We start from the raw sequence: 23,328 nt of genomic DNA on the forward strand, positions 1-23,328 counted from the left end.
TTCATTGAAATTTGTCAAGAAAGGTCCATACAGACATATCTATACTCTAAAAATCTTTTCCGACTTTGACAGTCCTCTCACTGCTATCTCATACAGTACTGCTTTGCAAGCAGACCTGGCCATTTACCTGCTTTCTTGCCATTTCTCTAAGGTCATACTGAATCCTACCACCTTCAAAATTTCTGGAACACACAGGCATGTGTCCAGACACAAACCATTGCAAAGCTTTTAATACCCAGGTCTTGTGCATGCATGCAAACATGTTGAATGCAGCAAGGTCTAGGGAAAGAAGGTGGTTTCCTTCTTTCTTAACAATGATCAGAAACACAAGGACATACAACAGTAACATAACCAGAGAAGAGTGACTTCTAGGACTGCAATGAAGAAAAGATTCTCCAGCAAATAAGAAAACACTGCTAACAAAATGCTGTCTTTTTAGCAATGCTGCTGTCTGCCCCTTCTAGCCTTAGCTGATCCAAGTTTCCACAGCCAATGCTATCACCATGTAACTACTGCATCAATAGCACTGGATGCATTGAGGAGATGGCTTATCTTTGAAAGCAAGTTGTATTTTGCATATTTTGGAAAGAAAAGTTTCTGGAGAACCTGTACAGAAGCCTGTGTAACAAGACATGGCTCAGAACCTCAGCCAGTAAGTGTGATACATTGCAGGTGAACCATTCCTGGGGATTTTAAACAGTTTACTCCAAGCACCAAGATGGCACCATCCTGGACTTGTAAAACTCAGAAGACTCAACTTCTAATAAGCACAGAATGGGAACATCAGAGTTCCCAGATATTATGCTTTCAACAATTATTCCTGGATGTTTTATACTACAGCCACTGGCAATACCATCATGCCTTACACCTCTTTCCTGTGCCATTTAATATTCCACTTCTTATACACCTTTAACAGTCTGTAGCACTGTTTATACTGGAGAACTGTAGTATTTATCCAAAATAACAGAACTTGCTCCTTGCTCTCCTCTACTGCAGGGCATGGGGCCCCAGGGATTATATATACCTGTGTTAAACAAGTGTGTTAATTGATGCTACTGATGCAAAGTAAGAAAACACAGTTTAAATAGTATCAGGTTTTAAATGTGAACAATGCTCTGAACTTTTAACCACTTTGAGCATTTTATGAAATGAGGTACTTTAAAATCCAGAGAAGGTGTTCTGACAGTTTTAATCAAGTCCAAAGGTCTTTTAAGTCCTTGAAGAGAATGAAATCAAACATCTATTTTGCACTGCACTTTGATTTATAGGTCTTTTGCCATGAACATTACAAAGCATGAGAGCCTTCTCAGGGCTGCCTTTAAAGGCAACACTGTTCTCCCCAAAACCTCATGACAACAGAGGAGGAGAAATAACAGTGAACAGCATATCTACATTGTTTGCAAAAAGCCTTTATGAATAAAGTCTTCTCTATCTCTTAATAGCATACACTGAGACAACATTCCTCATCATCAAGAATGAATTGCAAATATGTAATTACTGGCTTATCCCTGCTGCATAATACATACCTCCTGCCAACCTGTCTTGCACAGATGCAGATAGATCTTAAGCAGAAGTGAACAAGTTCTACTGTCCCTTAAAAAAAAATACCCACACACCACAACCACACACACACTGGATAGGTGTTTCCCCACCAAGGGGGACTGGATAAAGAACACGGCATCTTGCCAGTGTTACTATCACTACTATAGCCCATTTACATTTAAATATTTTTGGTAGGAAGATGAGAAAAACACCTTCCCTTAGAAAAGGGCATCAGATGCGACCAGACTATTTACCAAATCCCAGATCTTTGGGTCGAGGCAAGAGAGATTTTAAATTAAGTACTGGGAACTAGAGATCTGTGTTCCAGGGGCAAGGGTAAGAAAAGAGCAGAAGGCATGACTCTTGCAAAGAGGAGAGCACACTGGGAATCAACATAACAAACAAAGAAGGACATTCAGAAATAAGACACTATTCTCCTAAACAATATTGTAGTAATTCTTCAACTCAGTACTGTTACCCCAGCCCAACAAGACCAGTACTACAAACTGGGAATGGCAGTACAAATTCCAGTTATAGGTACTTCCTTCCCAAGACAACAGCTCAAGACTGGGGGAAAAAAATTAGAGTTGCCACCCTTCCCTACATCTGCATTATTTCCAAGCCATTTTACCTCAAGATCAGGACAATATGCAGATAGTCTAAGTTTATTTGCATCTGTGACTAGGACATGATAAAGACATGTTCAGCACTTTTTAGCATATGTATAACGTGTGCACTACAGTTTGTAAAGTTTATGTATTCCATTCTACTAGTTTAAAATGTTCAGCACTTTCTCCAATAAAGTATGTATCAAACATCCATGTGAAAAAGTCACTGAAGACAATTCAGTTAAACAGAAGTGCTATACATATAAAATACACTGAACAAGGAATAAATATTCTGTTTGTTTGGTCTCAGCCTTGAAATAAATGAGGAACAAGCGATCCCTACCCATATAGTCCGAGGATTTGCTGCAGCTGACATATATATCCTCTTCGGATGTTCACAGTGTTTTGCTGGAGCTTTCTTTCTGACCTAGTCAGTGCAACTTTTAGATGCTGAACAAAATAAAACAAGCAGTTGTGGGCCAGGTATTGTCTGGCTGGTTCAAACTTCATCCTTACATCTTCCAAAGACACACTATGCTGTTATTCTGCAGGCACACTGTGCAGGCCAGGAGTTAAAAAACGCCATTCTTCTATCCTAGTGTCCTACACTGATCTAGGGAATAGTAGAAAACATCTGGAGAGGGGGGAAAAAAAAGAGGTATCATCTAGTTCATCCCATCTCCCGAGGCTCAAAAGACTTTAGCTCTATCCTCTCCCATCACATGTCTTTGAAAATAAATTAAGCAATCCTGCAAAAAAAGAATTTGTGCAGTGATCTTCAGCCTGCAGAGCTCCAGAGGTCCACAAATTATTTCTAAGATGTCTCAAAAAGCATCAGAAAAACAAGTTTGTTATCAGTTGACTGGAATTCATTATGCAGGTATTCATACTGCCACTGGAATATTTTTGGGGGAACTGTAAATCAAAAAAAAGATTAGCATATCAGTGCTCTCCAGCATACCTCTACAATCTGTTTTCATTATCTTTATACCTTGAAAGTCTGTCCCCGCACCTAATGCCTAACCCAAATATCTGTTGCTGCAGTTTCAGCCTATGACTACTTGTACTATTCACAACAAATATTGGAAAATTGACTAACCTCTCTTTGCAGCTACAATTTAAGACTTTTCTCCAGGCCAGTACTTCAGTGTTTCCTTACTGAAAGGCAATCCTAATAGCTTCTGAGGGGAGGAGTGGGAAAATCCCACAGGCCATCCTGTATCCCAACACTGTTTGGCAGCAGAAAAAAGGATGCACTGACATATTCTGGGATCAGATACAGTCAAGTTTTTCAGAAAAACAAACCCCAATCCCCTAATTTTACTGCCAAAGCTACAGGCTTTTAAGTTCAAAGTACTGATGATGATAAAAATTAATGTGACCCACCTACCAAGCATGACAGTTTGCAGGCAGTGACAGCATGTCAGTTATACTTGCAGATAACTTTTTAAAGCTGCTTTACAGATCACCTGCTGATGAACTATAAGCTGAATAAAAAAAACATTCCATAGCTAAATAACATCATCTATTTCAATCTTCACTCAGGGGTCTTTCTTTTAGAGACCTCGCTATCCTTGGCAGTTCAACCATATCTTTCTCAAAGTGTGATGGTTTCATAAACTCAGCAAAATACTTTTAACTGAAGACCTACCAATCCTCAGTAGAATGGAAAGATTACTTCATTGGTTTATTTACGATGCTCTCTTTTATGTATTCCAGTATGACGAGAGCTTTCTTCATCACAGCAATGCTGCTGACTCATGACAATTGAGGAACCACTACAACCCCTAGATACTTTCCCACAGAACTGCTGCCTAGCCAGCTGTTACTCCTCTGTGTAAGGTAATATTCCTTAACCTCATAATTTGAATCCATCTGCACTAAAATGCATTGTATTGATTTCAGACCATTTCTCTTGTTTTCAATACAGAAAAGTGAAAATACCAAACAATATGCAAGCCAGGATAGACTCCCTAACGTGAACACTCTTCACTTCTCCTGGTCACACAAGGGCAAGCTGCTCAGATCCAAGTCCTGTCTTTTCCTAAAAGGTGGGAAAGCACCTCTCGCCACTTTTCAGTATTCTGGAACTACACTTGTTCCCACAGGCTTTCAATTCTCTAACTATACTAGGGTATGTTCCATCAGGCCCATCCAATCTGAAGACATTTAAGTCATCTTTAACCTGTTTCTCTAGTTTAACTTGAGTTCAAAGTAGAGAAAAGACAGTTTTCTAGTAGAGAAAAGACAGTTTTCTAGGCTAACAGTCCAGAACATAACACATTCAACATTTACAGGGGGGAAGAGTTCCATCACCAAGTTTTTAAAGATTAGAATCAAAGGTCTTTTCAAACCACCTCCTGCTAATACTGATTAGTCCCTCGATGACAGGTGACTATGGCAAAACATTCCTTTCTGCTGTTTACCTGTTGTAATCCTTACCATAAAAATTCATCAGTAACTTCCTGCATACCGATAATCTTTGTGCCCATATACCTCTATGGCAGACCTGGCCCTTTATTTACAAGATAACTGTTCAGAACAAATTGAGGATGACAAGGGTCCAAAGAGTGATGGTCACTGCCACACGCTCTGTATGTTGCAACTATGCTATAAGGGTCACACAAATATCCAGGAAAGCAGCCTCTGCCACATTAAAACTCTTGCCCCCCACTGGCAGTTATTCTTGGCCATGCTATTATCCTTCCCTCAAATTTGCTATCTACTTGGTCCTAGAACAGATGCTAAAAGTAAGGCTACTCTAAGGAAAATTCCTTTAAGATATTTGGGGTTTTTTTTTTCCTTTTCTGGAAAAAGGGAATTCTTGAAACCAAGGACATGCATCTGGACAACAATATAAACACACAGCTTTGCCTATTAAGAGTCACAACCAACACACCACAACCTTAATACCCTTTCCAAGGTGAAGGACAGCACTATGAAAACACCAAACTGGAAGAGATCACAAGATCCCAGGAAAAAATAAGCGCTAGCATTTCTGCTAGAATGACCTCAAGTCCTAGGACTTCAGTAGCTTCTGGTAAACTCTCAATCCCAGAGGCATGAAGTCATGTACCCCAGAATTTTTTTTTCTGAATATCACCTACTACAGAAAACCTCAGTTACATTTGGACTCATTGGTTCAAAGGATTTTTCTTAAGCCAGACAACGGGAATACAACTATTTCAGATTAGTCATTTTGTGAAACTGCATACACCAACACTCTGCAAAGTCTTTTTGCTATATAATTACAGGAAGGTCTAAAAAGCATAGTGTTAATTCTCCTCTTTGCAGGAGACTTCTGAAGCCCAGCTAGAGAAGGCAGGAACTGAAAAAAGGGAAACACATTTGATTTAATCAAGAAATTCCAATAAAGTCTGACCAGTAATCTATATGATTAATATGCTCTCTCATTTATTGTCATGCTAATGTCTCAACCCAGCCTTAAATTTTTAGGTCTGCACAGTATCTGCACATATACATATGGGGCAATGGGGACTTAACCACTATAAATCTTCATATATACTCCCCAAAATATATTTATCTTTTGACCATACAGTAACTCAAAGTTTGGCACATTTTCACAGGAACATTAACTTATAGGACACAAGTTAAACAACATCCTGGCATTCATGAAGTACTCCAAGGAGAGCCACATTTCTGCCAACTTCACTGCCTCTCATCAAACCTGACAAGTAAAGAGAACATGCACTTCAATTACTCTTACTGAAATGAAAGACACATACTCTTTAGCTGGTATCCTGGTCACTACAGAAGTGACTCTAGAACATCTACTTACATTGTTGTTAGCTAAATGAAATCTAAACCGCTCTTGTCCCACTGAGAGCAATTAATTCCAAACAAGTTAGCGTAAAATTTAACAAACTAAACAAACTTGGTGGTACACACACTGCCTCACCAACTGCAAAATTCAGTAACTATGAACTTTCCCCGTATGAGTTAAAGGAACAACAATCTCACATTTGCATAATTTTCACAAAACCTAGGAAAAAGCTGTATCCATGCAAGAACAGACAGAACTTTACTGAAGTGTGCTCATGTTTTAGCTCTACTTAATATTACTACACCTTTTCCAATCTGTTCATTCAGACAAATGAGTAAAGCATACTCTGAAGTGCACATCACAGACTAAACCGATTCAGCAATTACACAACTAACTCCAAACATCTTGTAACATTGAAATTAAATAAAAAAAAGCAATTTCTAACTCTTCAGCCAATAAAGTTTTTGTTCACTTAGTGAAGAACTTTGTTATCTGCCACTCAATGTTCCTGAAGAAATTTGCAGATCCAACAACAGTATTTTCCAATACTAAGAAAATTAGTGTCCCATGGCTCTTGAAGTATTATAACATGTAATGAAAATGCTAGTAAAGATTAGTTTTCTACAGTGCCTTCATTTCCTAGTGTAAAAGGAGAGTTTCAAGAGGCACGACCAGCACCTTCTAAGCAATCATATCTGTGAGACAAGGTGACCATACCCTGGCAACAATGTTCTCAAAGCAAAGTCTTTTTCATCATAACCCAGAAAGTGGGTGCTTTCATGTGGTTTATTACATATCACATCTGCATTTTCCTCATCTCTCATTATTAAGACATCCACAGAAAAAAAACAGGACTTTTTTTTAATGCCATCTGTTCCATGCATATTTTTCACTTCAAGTCCTAGTATGGTATCTGCAATGGAAACTTCTATGTCACATAGGATTAAGACTACAGACCAGAGGAATCAAAAAAGCAGAGGCTGGGCTTTCATACAAACTACTGTTTAAAAAAAAAAAAAAGGGGGGGGGAGAGAGAGAGAGAGAGAGAGAGAGAGAGAGAGAGAGAGAGAGAGAGAGAGAGAGAGAGAGAGAGAGAGAGAGAGAGAGAGAGAGAGAGAGAGAGAGAGCGCGCGCGCGAGAGAGAGCGCGCGCGAAAGAAGCGAGGAAAGCACTACTTGAAATTTTTCTATTCCAGTCACAAAATTTTTTAAGAGTTCTTCTTGAAGCACATCTCCCTAGAAATAATCTGAAAGAATGCAAGAGGAAAAACGGCTCCTCTTAAAACTAGTGATTTTATTTCGTCCTCCTCCTGCTCTACACCTGTTTCTCTCCTGATTCAGACACTGGAAGTTGGAAATACCAGTCTCCAAACAGATGAGCACAGAGAACCTTTCACTGAAATACAATCCATATTCATTCATGAAGTAACATTTGCATAACATTTTAGAGAGGCAATGTCAGCTCTACAGTAAGCTCATCTCCAAAGGCTTTTCAATTATCTTAGCTGCTTTCTCATCTCCCTGCCCCCTTTTGTTATTTCCATACTTTCCTCAGTCACTTCCAACATTTGAGAATATTAACACTGCTAACACCTATGTCACTTAGCGCTTGGGGGTGGGGCAAGGAAGGATGACTTACCTGGTCATATTAATAGAAAAACATTTTTAAATCAAGCTCTTAAAAGATTCTATCATCGCCTATAATGATTTAAATAACAACTGTTCACCTAAAGCTGTTTAAAAACCTGTAACTTCTGCGAACACCCACTAACCACTCTAAAATTGTTCCAGACTGGCTCATTACTAAATTGAAATCGACTCAGTCTTAAATACGTCTCTGGAACAGTAGGTGTGAGCACAGCTGTTCTGATCAAGTCTAACCACGCACGGCCTTAGGCTAACAAGGCACGAAAGACACCAGATACATCGAAACAACTTTCGGGAGGGTGAACACCGAGAACGCCACTTCACGCTCACACCGGGCGTTGTTATTTTGCGTCGCGTTCAGAAGGGGAACAGATAACAAGCGACACCTGACAAGTTTCCCAGCCCACGTCTGCTCCGGCCCCGCACACGTCGGCCGAGAAAAGCGCGCAGCGGGCTGGGGAAACATGGGCTCGGCTGCCCAGAGCACACGTGTCACTGCCACACACCGATCTCGCCCTCCCGCTGGGGGGTGCCGGAAAAACCGGCCGTAAATCCTGCAGCAACGAAAGGAAACAGCCCGAGAAAGCCCGAGCGAGGCACGGCTCACCCAGTTTCGTTTCCAGCTCGCAATCAAAACAGGAGGCAGCAGAGTCGCCTCTGCCCCAGGCGCTCCGCCTGCCCGGCCCGGCCGGGCGGCCGAGCAGGAAGCCCCGAGCCCGGCTGGTCCCCCCGGGGACTTTACCCCGGCGAACCGCGGCGCCCGGCCTCTCTCCGCCCCGCCGCGGGCCCATTTGATGGCAGGACGCCGCAAAACTCCCAGCGAGCGCCAGAACAACCCCGGCCGAGGGAAACGCCGAGGCCGTGTCAAGCGCTGGAAACTTTCCGGCTAAGCAGGAAACAATAAACGAGGCGCCTCAGCCCCAACCGCCCCGGCGCGGCCCGGCCCCGCGGGGGGCCCTCACCGCCCACCCCCGGAGCGGGGCTCCCCCGGGCCCGCCGCCGCCGAGGGGGAGCGCGGCGGGGCCGAGGGCGGGGAGAGCCCCCGCGGCGGCCGCACCGCCCCCCGCCGCCGCCTCCGGCGGGGTCCCGACCTGGCGGGAGGCCGCTGGCGGGCCGCTGCGAGGCCGCGGGCCGGCGGGGGGGCGACGGGCCGAGGCTCGGCGCGGCGGGGCGCGGGCCGGGCGGGGAGGCGCGGCGGGGCGCCAGGAGGAGGGGGGTGGGTGCCGCACTCACCGGCCAGGCCCCTCTCGCTGCCTCCTGCCGCCCCAGAACCATAACAAAGCTCTGCCCAAAATGGCTGCCCGGCCCTGCCCGGCCGGGGGCCGGAGGGGGCGTGGCCTGCGCGCGCGCGGGGCGTGGCCAAGGAGGCGGAAGGGACACACCCACCTGGCTCGGGCAGCGGCCACGCGGAGCCCCTCCCCCCCGGCTAGGCAGAGGGGCGCGCACTCGACCGGCGGGAGCGCGCGCCGGGCCCCCGCCCCACCAATCAGAACGGAGGCACGCGCCGTCCTCGTCGGCCGTCGGGCGCCGCCGGAGACTACGAGCCCCAGAAGGCAGTGCGGCCCGCCGCGGCGCCGAGCGCCGGAGCACCGCACGGCAGTGCAGGCTGGGAGATGTAGTCCGCCCCGAGCCCGCCACGCCTTTCCGCGTGAGCGACGCTCTCCCGCAGCGAGGATCCCGCAAACTGAAAAGGGGGAGCGGGAGCTAGCAGTGCAGTGGCAGTGGGCACGGATACAAGCCTGGCCCCCTCCCTTGGTGGAGGATCTGCTTTTTGACTGTCGTCCCCATTTTTCAAGCACTCCAGCCCCAGGATCTCGGGCCGGAGCGTGGCTTTGGCGGGTGTCACGCACGCCTACGCGCGGCCCGGGCGCGGCGGAACGAGACTGGCCGCGCCTGTTCCCGCCCGGACTTCCCCCGCCGAACGCCGGCCCCGCCTCCGGGAGCACCGGAAGCTGCGGCAGCGAGGAGTCTGCAGGCCCGCGCCGCGAGCGGAGCAGGTCGGGGCCGGTGGGTAGCGCCGCGCTCGGCGCGCGGCCATGCCGGGCGGGGGCTGGCGGCGAGCACAGCCCGGCCGCGACGCGACTGCCCGTGCCAGCCTGGGGGGAACCGCTTCGGCCCCGCGGGCGTACAGGCTTCTCCTCCCCCGACCCTTCCGCTGCCGGCCTGTCCCCGTTCGCTTTTGTCCCGTCCCGAGGCATCGCAGGTGCCACCCAGCGGAATGAAATTTCCACCCCCAGTAGCTGGGGGTCGTTTTTCCTGTATCTAGGGGATTGAGCCCTCCGTCGTTTATCAGCTTCACGCAACCCTTTATACCATGTAACGGAGCTGATCTGTGAGCAGGCAACAATCGCCTGGTTTGTGGTGTTCAGTTAACTAGAAATCACTCTTGTAACAGTTATTACAAGTTTATAACTTCAGTTCATGGAGCAATCTGAAGCAAAGTACCTCATAGCTGGTAAATAAGGATAGAATACATAAAATCTTTAAGTATACAGAGAGTCTTAAAACTGATAAACAAATGAAGACTATGACTTGACTTGGGACATAACACAAACTCAGCTATTCATCAGTTTCAGACTGTCTCCCCAATTTTTGTTTTAGGGCCTTGACAAAGCAAGTATGTTTCATCTCGTGCAACGATGCTGCTTCCAGATATCTTTCAAGGTAAGTTTCTGAAGCATTTTTCACTCTTTCTTTAAAAATAGAACAGCAAAAGATATAATTGGAGCATTGAAAAAAGGTGACTTACATGTTAGAGTAAGTGTGTTTTTATCACACTAAGCTTTTCTGAGAGAATTCCTAATTTTACATCAGTGTTTAGTCCAAACTAAGATATTTCTTTTATAAAAATCAAGTTTTAGTGACCAAAGTGCTTTTCCTCAGCTCCTATTATCTTTGTTTTCATATAGTGTTGAGGGGAGAGTAGCTACTTTTTGGGCTGACAACTGTCCTATTTCTGTAATCATTTCATACTCTTCTGTCAAAAGGACTTCTGAAAAGAATTGGTGCATCTAATTTAACAAAGTCTAAAGAATGTTTGGTTGGAAGAATAGGTGGATATACGTATCTTTCAGATCTCCTTATTCCCTACAAAGAACCTAGCTGCTCTTCATCAGATTACTTATGAAAGCCCTGTCAGTTAACTGGCTAAATTAAAAACATCCAAAAACTGAGGGGAAGGGCAACAGTGGGGGAACCTTGACCTGGAAAACTACTTGGTACAAAATTTCCCATTTAAGTTAGGTAACTGTAGGACAAAAAGCATTCGTTGCAAGGTGTTCAGAACAAGTTTTATAATTGCAGCTCCAGAAGTTAACTGGTCCCAGACTGCTGCAGTATGGAAAGAATAAGACAACTTGCTCTTCTCCTCTCACCCTCCATCTGCACAGAGATGTTTGTCTTCTTTCAAGATCTCTAAGCCTCAACCGAGCATCACTATACGCAACTAAGCTCCAGGCATTTCACGCCTCTATTCCCCTCTTAAAGAAAAAGCCCCCCAAAGAACCTGAGACCAAAGACTTGGACCCAACGCAATACCGTATGAAGTCACTGAAGGATTCTCCAAAGCCAGCCCTTTACTTAAGCCTTGCAGGGCTAATTCCATTTGTTTCTGTGCCACTGGTAATGGCCATCCAAGGGACCTACTACCCTGAGCTGGCATTTGCTCAGATTACATATGGTGCTGTAATAGTCTCTTTCCTAGGAGGAATCAGGTGGGGATTTGCTGTCCCAGAAAACAGTCCAGCCAAGCCAGACTGGCTGAACCTAGCTAACAGTACAGTTCCTCCTTTATTTGCTTGGCAAGCCTTACTTTTTAAAGATGTCACCCATGGTGCAATCCTGCTTGTAATGGGTTTAGGGATAGCACTACATTATGACCTTGCTCTTCTTCCTACTTACCCTGGTTGGTTTAAAGCACTGAGGATAGTGGTAACAGTGTTGGCAGCATTATCACTAATAGCCACTGCAACACTGAAGACAATTGATTCAGAGAAACAGCAAAGTAACAGCACAAATACATGGAAGAACACAAAATAAGAAAATTAGAGGAAAAATATTTATTTGTTAAGCCATTTGTATTGAGTTCCAGGGAAAACAAAAGTGTTTGTGCTTAGAAGTCATAGGACAGTAATGTTCAAGATGCTTGTACCAGAAGCAAACAGCTTCTTAGCAAGTTTAGCAGGGAAGAATTGTAAATACTGATCACTTTGAAGGCAGGCATGAATCTGGCCTTACCTGTAGAATAAAGCATCACTCTTGAAGGAGGTAAGATGTCACTGCCTTATGATTATAAAATGGAGATTCATCTGACAAGAGTATGAATTGCTTTATTGAATTATTGAAGTATCTGGCGTAACTGTAGTATGTGATAATGTTCTGCATTAGGTAGAACAATCATGTAGCCATACTAATTGTGTAGCTATCAGGTAGCCTTTAGAGCAAGTTCTAAAGGAAGGTGAAAGCAAGGTGAAACAACTCTTGCTCCCTGAGAAGACATGTCTGTCTCCAGTGCAGTTTATTATTTAGGAAAACGGAAGAGAAGCACATACAGAATCAGTTGCTATTTTATAGAAATGCAAAATAAGACAAAACTTTGCCTCATTTCAGCCGAGAAGATGCTGAAAGTGCTATGCAATGAAGCACTAGTCAGGTAACAAAGGAGAGGCAAGGCAAGGCAAGGCAAGGCAAGGCAAGGCAAAGTTTGTTTCCAGCAACTAGCCAAGGGCAAAGGTTGTTTGCAGTGACAAGTAAAGGTCAGTATTTACCTTAGGTAGTTTCTCCAGCAATTGTGATGAAGTATAGAAAGCTAGAAGAGAAAGCTTAAATTTGTATCTTCCATAAAGTGCCACCAGAGACAAAAAGATTAGCTTCCTGCATAGACTTGTTTAAATAAAAATATTATCTGATTCAGCCATTTCTAGATTTTGTTCAGACTTAGGGTCACCTAGCCAAGGAAGCTGCATGAAACATAGCCACAAGGAACTATCACATTTCTAAAGGAAAGTACTATCAAATGATGCTTGGTATGATATGACACAAGGACTCAGTCTCGGGCACTAAGGGACCAGATAATGGGACTTGAAAGGAGTTTGCACCCTCTCCCTCCTCAATGCAGTAGGTGAATTTGAGCACGTAGGATAGACAGAAACAGACTTCATGTCCTGCAAACCCACCATGGGGGGTCAACTGTTGAAAACACTGCAAAAAGTGTAATCTCTTCACATTTTCGTTGTAGCTTCTTCCCCCACATACTGTGAAAGGAAGAGCAAGTCATGGGTTTTTTTACTTCAGCTGCCTCAAGAAACCTAAGAAGTTGCATGTGTGTATGTTTACTGTAGGTTTTTCATCTTAAGTATTGTTTAAGGACACTGAGATGCAAGAAGAAAGCCAAAACATTACATCCAGACACATACTTAGCACCAATTTAGGTAATCCTCATGGTTCCCTCCAAGGACTACTCTCCATATGTGTTCAATAAAGAACAAACCACCTACTGTAGCTTAAACTTGGTATCTGTTCATTCTGCAAAGAACAGGAGGTTTTTTTTTTTTTTTTTTTTAAAAAAAGACAACTGCCTATCTTAAAGATGGAGCCATCTTCCTCTTATGTGAGGAAACACATACATACATAAGCCTCAGACTTGCAAATTGACATGTTAACAGCATCCTATCCCTGAAACAGTGATGTATTTCTGTACTCTCCAAATACAACGGAAGTAAAATTGAGTTTGTGATTTAAAACAATTCTTTTATTCTCTCTTACTCAGCCATGGCAGTTCTGTGAAGGGGTCCTGAGAGGAGTACTTCCTTTGGCCCTAAAGTCAAAGGAAGAGGTGTTGAGTATCAGAGACCATTGTCATGATTCAGTGAAAGTCAGTTGACTACGTAACCACAAAAACTGGAGAAGGTAGCTTCACATAACCGATTTTCTCCAGCTGTTCCGAAACAGGAAGTTTATAGAATGAGACTGGAAGTGAACTAGTAACTCCCAAACAAATAAGATGCAGTTAAAGTAATGTTTCTCAAACAGTTCAAGAGGGGTCATGAAATGTGAAGAACACTTAAGAAATATTACCCGTCATTTAGGCCCAAAGAGGGCTACACACAGAGTTAGCAAGGTAGCCACGCTTCCAAGAAGCCTGCGTGCTTTTATATTGAGAAAAGAGAAACAGAAGTATTTCACTATGGAAGTGTGTAACCTGCAGTTTAAAAATAGCAAACAGTTACATTTATAAACAATCTTTCCCAGTGTCCTACTGGGAAACAATTCCGAATAAAACAAGAACTATTGGATAAGAGCGGCAGTGATACAGCTTACTACAATAGGAGAGCATTTCACCATCAGTAGGAATATAAATTTCATTATGAAAAGCTGTTTAAAGCAACTAGCTTCAACTATTTCGGGGTGGGGGGGGGAAGGGAGGGGGGAGAACAGGCATTCGTCCACAGGTATAAGAAGTCCTTTTTGAAGCAAAAGCACATACAAAATTACAGAGAGATCAGAGAGACGAATGCTCCATTGCACAGCGTGTTTTAGCAGAGCAGTCTCCCAACCCTATACTGGGCTGCAAAACCTAGATTAAGGTACTTACAACACTAACCTTAGAGGCTTTTATTCATGCATTAATTTGTTAATATTAAGGGGAATATTGACCTAAACAGTGTGAATGCTCTTTTGTCTACATAGTACAGGCTTCCTGTTCTGTGACATTCCAGTTGTGGTTTTGTGTTCTAGAATAACACTGTCCGTCAAAGTTCAAGCAGCCTTATTTCAGACTCTGAGTCCTACCTCACTCATCCACAGCTGTGCAGACAATGCAATCGTATTGTGCAAAAGGCAGTTTCAAGGACAATGTTAATTAGATGAATCTAGGAATAGTTATAAATTGCTAGAAATAGTGTTCTACAAAGCATTCAAACTAAACACAAAATTCTTTAGACAAAACACACTAATAGCATCACTAATGCTGAATACAACTCGTTTTATCACAAAAACACTTGAACTTGGAAGAGGCAGGATACAATATGTAGCAAACATGAACACGTGTACCTTGTAGAACAGCTTCTGTTCCAATGCCCAGTCTCAGCATGTGTCACACAGGGTAAAACACATTCAAGTAGGGGAGGAATGTGGGCAAGAAGCCTTTCCAAAATTTTTGTATTAAAAAACAGTCCTAAACAAAATAGCTAATCTAATGAATAACATTTCCATTTAAAATTGGTCAGAGCTTAATGAATAGGAGCTCTACTGTCATCACTGATATCATTGAAAAGAAAAGCCTGCGCTAAAATGGAATGACAATATGACAACTGTGAGGATAACCTTTCAGAACATGAAATTCTCAATCACTTATCACTAAAGTTTAGTGGGGTAGCAAGAAAGTGGTTACCCAATTCATATTTAATGCCTATGCCCAGCAGTATAGGAGAGGCTCAAATATGAGGGCCAGTACCAAGCCTTCTCCATCATTCATCCTTTCTAGACTGTTTTCTGCCAGAAAAGGACAACTAATACTAACCAACTAACCTATCTGCTCTTACCTACTTTTCTATGTGCTGGAATGATTTCTTCTGATCAGGTATCTTCAGGGCTAATTTGCCATTTGTTTCAGTGAGCTTAATCCAGTCATAAAAGTTATTCCTACTCTTTGCAGAGCACTCCCCGAAACAGACTTTGCACAAGCCAATTTACTTTCAGGGCCAAGAGTTTTAATATTTCCTTTTGCTCAGGAAGAACTCTCTAATCTACTCCTCCATAGCCTCTACTGAAGCTTCTGCTGATGGAAGAAGTTTCTGGCCAGGGAAACCGGAAATCCAAGGAGGTAGAAGCTCACTCTTTCCTTAGGGGAGTTTCCTTCTTTGTTTCTTACAGCACAGCTACACCTCCTTCACAGCGGCTGGTGATCATGTTGGCAATTTCAGTCCAACTGTCCATATGAGGGTTATACACTTCAACAGAGTCAGAGGTTACTGGAGCAGCAAAATCATGACTGGGAGCACGGCCTCCCGAGGCATAAAGAAATCCATTCACAGCCACAACACAGACACCAGCTCTTGGTATCTTCATTGATGCAACTTCAACCCACTTTTCCTAATGAGAAGGTGGAAGAGTCAGCAAGCAGTTTTAGGGTAAGGCCCCAATTCTGATAAGAATAACTTTAAGCTTAAGTACTGAAACATATACAAAGATTGCTAAGCAAGCACTTCACAGGTTCAAACAGTGTTACGCTAATACTGTATGTGTATGGTATTGAGAGGATTATCAGGATTAGAATGACAGCACAAACTCTTAAACGCTTTCACAAGCGGTCCAAATCATACAAGTCTGACTAAAGAACTGATCACATACTATTTATACATACACCCATCCCTTCCTTCAGTTACTGCAAGATGCAGTCTGCCTCCAGGACAGAGGATGGCACACAATTTGATAGGAAATAAGGAGAACTATATTCAGTTCTAAATGCAAAATAGAATGGAACACTAGAACATGTGCCCCTGTTTAACACTACTGTTCCAAAGAGCATGGTGCACGAGCAATAGTAGCCAAGACTAGTTTCACATCTTACTGAAAAATTAGTGTTCAAAGTGATTTTTTTCTAGCCGTGCTTGAATACAAATACATTTTGATGCAGAAGACAGACCACCAAACCAGACCACCACTTTTTGCAGCAAAGGGCAGCTCTTACTTTTCTGGGGAGTCTTTTCTCTCTAGTCAAAGCATAGGTTAGTCTTGTGCAACAGAATGGTCAATCTCCCCCACCCCCATCCTAACTGAGTATTTAGCAGACTACAGCATATCTATGCATCATCAGTATTGGTTAGCTTTCAGTTACTCAGAAGAATGCAAACAGTCTTTATAAGCACTCTACTCGGAATAAGATTAGCAAAATTTTACAGACTGGTTAGGACACAAACAGACCCTAAGGTCACTGAAACTTGGTTTTCACTCTGATTACCAGCTAATAGTGAAGAGGAAATGGAATTTGTTTTAAGTTTGCTTCTAGCAAACTGAGTTTTCCCAGCTGTGCAACATCCATTTTTTTTCCCTTTTTAAAGGAGGGAAACAGGCTATCCCTATAGTATCTTATACAACATTGATGCAATCGACATTTCTAAAAGAAAGGGACTCTACCATACCTCATCAAAGGAGTATCTTTCTACAGTGGCAAGTGCATCCTGAGATTCATTCCAGCCTCCCACAGCATAAATACAATCGTTGAGAGCAGCTACACCAAGGTATGCTCTTCGGGTTCCCATTGGAGGAAGCTCAGACCAACGTTTAGATATTGGATCATAGACTTCAAAAGAACGTAACTCTACTCCTTCATTGCTGATACCGCCAACAACATATATCAAACCTGCAGAAAAAGGATTTTCCCTATGTTAGATTTCACAACAGACGGGTCTGAAAGAAAGAAAATGTTTGTCACAATATCCATTTCAGCCTGGCATTAAGATGGCTTAAGAATCCCAAATAAAATCATCTGTTTGTCCAGAAATAACATACATAAAATTTTCAAGTAAGTAACTAAGAAGCTCAAACAATAGAAGCTCTGATGAAAGCCATCATTAATTTAACCAAACGCAGGGTAAAGAATTCAGAAGCTTGCAACTGAAAGAAACACATTTATACATCAAGTTTTTAAGATATGTTTGTCTTGAGATGACCTGTGGCAGGCAACTCTTCGGATACCCACAGACAATGACAGAAGATAAATAAAAGCACTGCCAGAAAGGATGGTCAACTGCCAATGTGCTAGCTGGATAACCATACTGATGGCCATGTAGAAACCTCTTTCAAGGGGTAAAAGGCAGGAGACCGAAAGAGAACTTTATAGCCTTTGAGTTCTATAGAAATAAAAATGGTACCAGAAGGACAAATGAGGCACAAGAGCGATACATCAGCTTGTGCAACTGACAGCACAGTACAAGACAAAGAATTCACAACTAAAATACAGAGTTTCAACATCCAGCAAAAACCAATCACTCTTAGGCCTCTTTCTGGATCCAAGTTCACCAATACGCACCTTGCATTTCACAACACCCAAAGCAGTACCGGGGCACAGCCATGCTTCCCACCACATCCCAACTATTCTCTTCAGGATCAAATCTTTCAATTGTGTTGCCAATCTCTGCACCAACCCAGCCTCCTGCAAATGACAGCAAACATAGGAAAAACTTTTGTGCACAAAGTTGTGTGTTAACTAAATTTTAGACATGTTGAACACTGTTCTGGGACGCATTAATTCTGAAACCAGGTATGGTATAACAGCATGCAATTTGCAAAAGAAATAAATTATAATTGAACAATAATCAATCCACAAAGATTTGTTACACTACTGTTCATTTGAACAACCGTTTTTCAAAGCTTAGATTTGCAACACAAAGGTATAATATTTACAATCAATCAGTTTACAAGTTCCATTAACTGACACCTTTAAAACTAGCTTCACGTAGGGGAAACAAAACAGTTACCCAAAGCATAAATAGCACCGTAACATGTGCACACTCCCAGTCCACAGCGGGGATGGTTCATGGAAGCCACAGCAGCCCACTGCTTTGTAACAGGATCATAACATTCGGTACAGTCAAAAATCATCGAGTCCTTTTCACCTGGATAAGAAGAACAAAAACAAAGACGGGGAATGATAATGTTTTGCACCGCAGATACATAACCATTCTTCAACTTCTTCCACAACAGACAACATCTGAATATGAGATCTTTCTTTTAGCTAGCCAAACAGCTGAAGTAGCAAAAGGATCATTTTATACCCAGAAACAGAATCACCACTGGAAACAGCTTTCAGCAATAGTTCCCTAAAATTTTACTGAAGAGGAGTGAATGGTGTTACACACTTTACTTTGCAGTACAACTGCTAGGGTTTTCAAGACCACAGAAGGTGTTCTGCAGTGAAAAAAACCAAAATACCTATGCATTCTTTAATGATGGGCAGGTAGAGCTACCTGTCATATCCTTGTGAAAACACACAAAATGAGTCTCTCCAAGCAGGCAGACCACAAGTGGACTGTTCTGTACTACTGTCTTTTATGATGTGGGCTTCTGCTAAACTAGCAAAGAGAGAGGAACTGCTATTTCTGTGGGCTTTGTGCACCACCAGCATACCAAACACCTCTTGGTACACTTGCACGTATCCGTGTGCTTAACCCGCGAGTCACTATGCCACAGAGGAAAAGCAGCTCACCAAGAATTGGCCAAAGGAGCCCAAAACTCACATTCACAGAACAGTAATGATAAAGAATGGCAGAACCCAATTTCAGCTGTTATTAAATCTAAAAGCTGTGTTGTCTACAGTTGGGTTCCTCAGATCCACCTACAAGAAGAATAGCTTTAAAGTCTCTACCATGATTTCTATAGCATCCATATGGCAAACAAGGCCATATGCCTCTGAAGGCTTAAAATTCAGCCAGGGAAACAAATAAAAGTGGTGGATTTTAGGCTATGTGACAATATTGCAGGTTTGTCCTTAAAGAAAGGGCCCTTCACCCAAGAGCAAACTCAGCTTGAATTAAAGCATGTAACACTGATTCCCCAGACAGTCAGTAAATCAGTAAAGGACATTGCACCAAAATTTTCCTGGATACTGAACGACAGTTAACTCATTTGTGAGGAAAGGAACCTCTAGACCTATGAATTCTTGCCTTAAAGCTAACAGGGGGAGGGATCATACACTGCCACTACAGTTAAGGAGCAGGAATCCACCATACCACAATAGGTTAGTATTCCTAAAACATGTGGAAACTATTCAATATTCTGAAATCAAGTCACAATGCAGATGACAATGCCTCTGATACAAGTCAATTCTTCAGGGAATTTCTAGGGACAGTCTTTTCTTTTTAGAAGTGCACAAATGCTTTACAAAGCCGGACAGGGCTCTACTTAGCATTGTGAACACTCCCAAGGAAAAGTGTTCATTTCAGCTGTTACCTCCAATGGCATAGACCATTCCTCCCACAACAGCCACACCCAGCCCACTCCGGGCCTGGTGGAGAGAAGACACTGTGGTCCAGTAGTGGCTGAAGGTGTCAAACCGCTCCACACAGCTGAGGGCTCTGCTGTCACTCCAGCGTCCTCCTTGTAATCGGGTGTATCCACCTAGAAAGCAAGAAGAAAGGTCATAACAGAGTAAGAGCTTCCCACTCATCCTCTTGCTCCTATATCTGAACCATAACCCCCCCCCACACACACACAATAACTGGTATGAGCCCCTTTTAGTAGGAATCAAACTTTTCCAAGTAGCACTGCTTCTCCAGCAGACCTGGAAGAACAGTCATCTTGCAGGTTGCCCAACTGAACACCTCACTGCCACAGTACAAGTGTTACTGATTACATATTACTGATTTTCTCAATAAAACGCAGAGACCAACCAACAGCCCGTGATATCTAAAGGGGGTGTTACTGCCCACATAACAAAACAGTAGTATTCTTCTCCAATGCAAAGCTACAGCTTTGCTGAGAAGTTGTAAAAAAAATTCAAGTTATCCCATTATGTGAATCAGAATTTTCTGGTCAGAGAAAATTTCAATATATATCTTCTATAAATGCTCTGCGTCACATATTTGGCAACAAAGTTTAATAGCTGGAAAAAAAAACCACTCAGGTGATTAAAGGCTAAAATATGCTAACTGTAAACCCAAGAAAAATAACTTCCTTTCAAATACCACAGTATCAACCTGAGCAGATCATGCAGTTTTATAATCAAGGCAGAATATTGCTCTTATGTCATACAGGGAGTCTGGTTCCTGTTCTGCTGCAATTTTTCTAGTGGATCTTGGCAAGTCAATTTGTCTCTGGCTCAGCTTCATTTGGAAGATGCAAGCATCAGCCTCCCATTCTTCTTCAGTGATTCTTTGAAATAGGACTAGTTCTATAGTTTCTTACAGATCCCTCAATAAAACACTGAGTGGCAGAAAAGAAGCAATCAAGCCTCTGATCTTAATCATGGGATGCTTTTGCAATTGTTAACATACTTACAGTCACTTTTTTTTTAATTAATGCATACATGCTTTTATACTATCCACACTTGATACATTTTCTGTTTGGAACAAATTGCATAATCAAATAAAACTAGTATAATCCAGAATTCAAGAGACCTGAGGGTTGTTTGTACATACTTTGCATTTATAAAGGTATTGCTGCTTTTGCAAAGTTTTATTTTAAAAAAGGGAGAAACATAACCTTCAGAAGAACAAAGAGCACCGCAAATTTGCATACATCATTCTAGTAGTGAAGCATGGTCAAATCTCCTGCTGATTCACAACTTTCTATCCAAGGCAAATAACTTCTGAAAGACAAATCTAGGCTTTGAATACCATGTTATGATGATATGAAATGTGAATTCTCCCATTTTCTGCAATACTAAGCAGAAAGCAACTAACACAGTAACTCTGCCCAATGAACCATTTTGATATTTTGGTATCTTCTAATCAAAGAGAGCTCAGTATCTCTTTCAGTATTGTAATACGAGATACTACTACATCATTTGTTTTACGAAGTTCAAACAGCCACATTCTAACCTACTGCATAAAGGTACTTCCTGGCTTTCCTCCGGGGACGAGCTTTAGAAGCTTGCAGAAAACTGCTGACCTTGTTCTCTTTGGGAGATTTACAGACTTCACAGTATTCTTTCAACAGAGTTTGCAAGGCCACTCGAAGGCTGAAATCTGGAACACCTTGAGATACAGAAGATCAAAAGAGGCATAATGAAAAAGACAGAGACAACAATGACTAACTCATCTATGAAAAAGTTGCTAGCTTCTCCTAAAGCAGCAGACAAATTAAGATTGCATACCTTTACAACTTTTTCAAAAGCTTGTTTTTAAAATATGCCTGTGCTCATTTGTTAAGAAATGCAACTTGTTTGATGTAAAGTAATTCTTTCCACTCATCATATTATTAATCTAAGAAAAAATAAATCAAATCCCAGTAACCTTGAACATCACAGTTCACACAGATACAAGTGTCTGATAGTCTTTCTTTCTTTCCTTCACTTACCTTCTATGTATTTTAAGAGTCTTTGTGCTGGTAACAGAGGGAATCGAACAGGCTCCAATACTTCTACTACATGTTTCTTTCTTTTTCCCGGATCCTTCAGAATCCATTGCATTGCAGCTGTAAAAACCTGGTACTCATCCTCTATGCTTAGGTCCTCACTTCGCAGGATCTTAACCAGCTGCTCTTTTGTTAGTGCCAGGAACTCCTCCCCGCTCTGCACTTCCAGGAAGTGAGCATGGATGTAGCTCTCGGTGAACTCCAACAAGTCATGGCAGGCAATTTGCTCGGAGAACTGGAAGAGGCCGATGCAGTTCAAGGGGTCGATCTGTCCCTTCAGGAACTCGCAACAGAGCTCCACGACCTCAGTGAGCTGCAGCATGTCCGCGGCGACTATCAGCTCCTGAACGTTGTGCTCCCCGATGCTCACCACTCCTGCGGGCACGCACACGACAACGGGGCCCCGGCGTCGGCTGCGGAGGACGCGGCACCCCTCCGCCCGCGTATACGGCGCGGTGCTGCCGGGCGGGCGCGGCCGTTGGGCGACCGCCCCCTCGGCGGCCCCCGCCGCCCCCTGCCAGCACGCGCGCACCGCCGCGCGGGGCCCCGCCGTTACCTGTGTAAATGAAGTCGAGGAGCGTGTGGAAGGTGCCCGCCTCGACGCCCGCGATCCGCACCACGTCGCGGCCGGACTCCTTCATGCCCCCCGCGAAGAGCGCCGCGAAGTAGGGGCTGCTAGCCGCCAGCACCAGGCGGTGCACGGCGAACGCCTCCGGGCCCACCTCCAGCCGCACGTCGCAGAAGCTCTGCCCGCCCCGCAGCCGGTTGATCTGGGCCAGGAGGAGGCGGGCGTGCCGGTCCGAAGAGAAGGGGCTCCCGCCGCCCCGCGTTGCGGCGGCGCACGCCATATTGCTCCCTCCGGCGGCAGCGGCGTCCCTCCCCCACGCCGCCCCGAAGGACAGCGCTCGCGCATGCGCGCCTGGCGCCGGCGGCTCCCACCTCTGCCCTTACGCGCCGCGAGTGGCCGGGGAAGGGCGGCAGCGCGTGCGCAGAGGGCGGCGGCGCGCCGTTGGCGGGAGGTCGCGCTCTGCCTGCTGAGGGCGGCGGGTGTCCGGCAATGGCGGATTTCGTCAGAGCTGGTCGGCGGGGCTGGTCCGTCTGCTCCGCACTCTGCCCGCTCAGCGGCCAAAGGAGGCGTGTCCGCCTTGGTTGTAGTACCTCTGCCTGACCCTCTTGTCTGTGTGCTTGCCGGGTTGCTTGCCCTGCTGAGGCCGTTGGCCCCCACAGTCACCTCGGCCTGCTCTGTAGGGCAATGCCTTCTTCTATGTGATTAAGTTGGTCTCCTACTAGGTTCATCAAATGACCCTAGTCCTAGTGCTGAGGGAACAGGTGAGTAGCAGGTGTGGAGTCACTTTATCTGTTGCTTTCACAATCTCTGTTCCTCAGCCTTTCCTCACTGAACTGGTTCTTAGCCCCCTTATTTTGGCCTTGTGAGGAAGAAACATGGTAGCACTGGGGGCAAAACCAGAGCTACCATCTGTCTGGGTGAACTTCAGAGACTGAGGGCAACCAGCTGTCCGCACCTGAGCGGGGTGGCATCAGAGCTTGCACTGACTGCGGGGAGCGCCACCCCACAGACCCTCTTACCTATAGTGTCATGCTACAGGTGGGCCTTCTTCATTCCAGCACTGGTGTTTCACCACAGAGCCATGTCGTACCGTGTGGGGCATTGGGG

The 23,328-nt window shown here is 44.0% G+C and overlaps 3 protein-coding genes across 7 annotated transcripts in view; 1 reads left to right on the forward strand and 2 right to left on the reverse strand.

Annotated features, from left to right (window-relative positions):
* GPBP1L1 (GC-rich promoter binding protein 1 like 1) overlaps positions 1-8,959 on the reverse strand; it is a 35,755-nt gene extending 26,796 nt beyond the window's left edge. For 2 of the 3 annotated variants that reach the window (XM_026104118.2, XM_064516144.1), the window contains exon 1: positions 8,814-8,959. The gene's annotated coding sequence lies outside the window, so the exon portion shown is untranslated. Of the gene's footprint in view, positions 1-8,187; positions 8,211-8,813 lie in introns of those variants that run through there. The other variant, XM_064516145.1, reaches the window with a different exon arrangement.
* On the forward strand, positions 8,864-13,079 carry TMEM69 (transmembrane protein 69). Of its 2 annotated transcripts, none has more exons than XM_026104085.2 (3): positions 8,864-9,587; positions 10,182-10,244; positions 10,884-13,079. In XM_026104085.2, exons 1-3 carry the CDS (start codon positions 8,874-8,876, stop codon positions 11,616-11,618), a joined length of 1,512 nt encoding a protein of 503 aa, XP_025959870.2. In that variant the 5' UTR covers positions 8,864-8,873; the 3' UTR covers positions 11,619-13,079. The 2 variants fall into 2 exon arrangements, with proteins under 2 accessions (XP_025959870.2, XP_025959879.1); XM_026104094.2 differs by having other exon boundaries at positions 9,498-9,577.
* IPP (intracisternal A particle-promoted polypeptide) lies at positions 11,624-22,596 on the reverse strand. 2 transcript variants are annotated; one of them, XM_064516142.1, is made up of 9 exons: positions 22,210-22,596; positions 21,597-22,028; positions 21,119-21,274; positions 19,530-19,697; positions 18,059-18,196; positions 17,611-17,733; positions 16,721-16,941; positions 15,415-15,671; positions 11,624-13,395 (listed from the first exon to the last, which is right to left on the reverse strand). In XM_064516142.1, the coding sequence occupies exons 1-8, from the start codon at positions 22,499-22,501 to the stop codon at positions 15,447-15,449; spliced, it is 1,755 nt and encodes a 584-aa protein (XP_064372212.1). In that variant the 5' UTR covers positions 22,502-22,596; the 3' UTR covers positions 11,624-13,395; positions 15,415-15,446. The 2 variants fall into 2 exon arrangements, with proteins under 2 accessions (XP_064372212.1, XP_025959857.1); XM_026104072.2 differs by lacking the exon at positions 11,624-13,395 and having other exon boundaries at positions 14,543-15,671; positions 22,210-22,595.
* Positions 22,597-23,328: the final 732 nt, after the last annotated feature.

The sequence above is a fragment of the Dromaius novaehollandiae genome, chromosome 8 (assembly GCF_036370855.1).
Source record: "Dromaius novaehollandiae isolate bDroNov1 chromosome 8, bDroNov1.hap1, whole genome shotgun sequence".
In the NCBI taxonomy this organism is placed as follows: Eukaryota; Metazoa; Chordata; class Aves; order Casuariiformes; family Dromaiidae; genus Dromaius; species Dromaius novaehollandiae.

Coding starts and splice junctions, on each gene's coding strand:
- TMEM69 (XM_026104085.2), top strand. CDS start 8,874: ATGGCTGCCCGGCCCTGCCCGGCCGGGGGCCGGAGGGGGCGTGGCCTG. Junction 9,588..10,181: donor AGCGGAGCAGGTCGGGGCCG/GTGGGTAGCGCC, acceptor TTTTTGTTTTAG/GGCCTTGACAAAGCAAGTAT. Junction 10,245..10,883: donor GCTTCCAGATATCTTTCAAG/GTAAGTTTCTGA, acceptor TTATAATTGCAG/CTCCAGAAGTTAACTGGTCC.
- IPP (XM_064516142.1), bottom strand. CDS start 22,501: ATGGCGTGCGCCGCCGCAACGCGGGGCGGCGGGAGCCCCTTCTCTTCG. Junction 19,698..21,118: donor GAAGTACCTTTATGCAGTAG/GTTAGAATGTGG, acceptor CTTGCTTTCTAG/GTGGATACACCCGATTACAA. Junction 15,672..16,720: donor AAAGATACTCCTTTGATGAG/GTATGGTAGAGT, acceptor CCTTCTCATTAG/GAAAAGTGGGTTGAAGTTGC.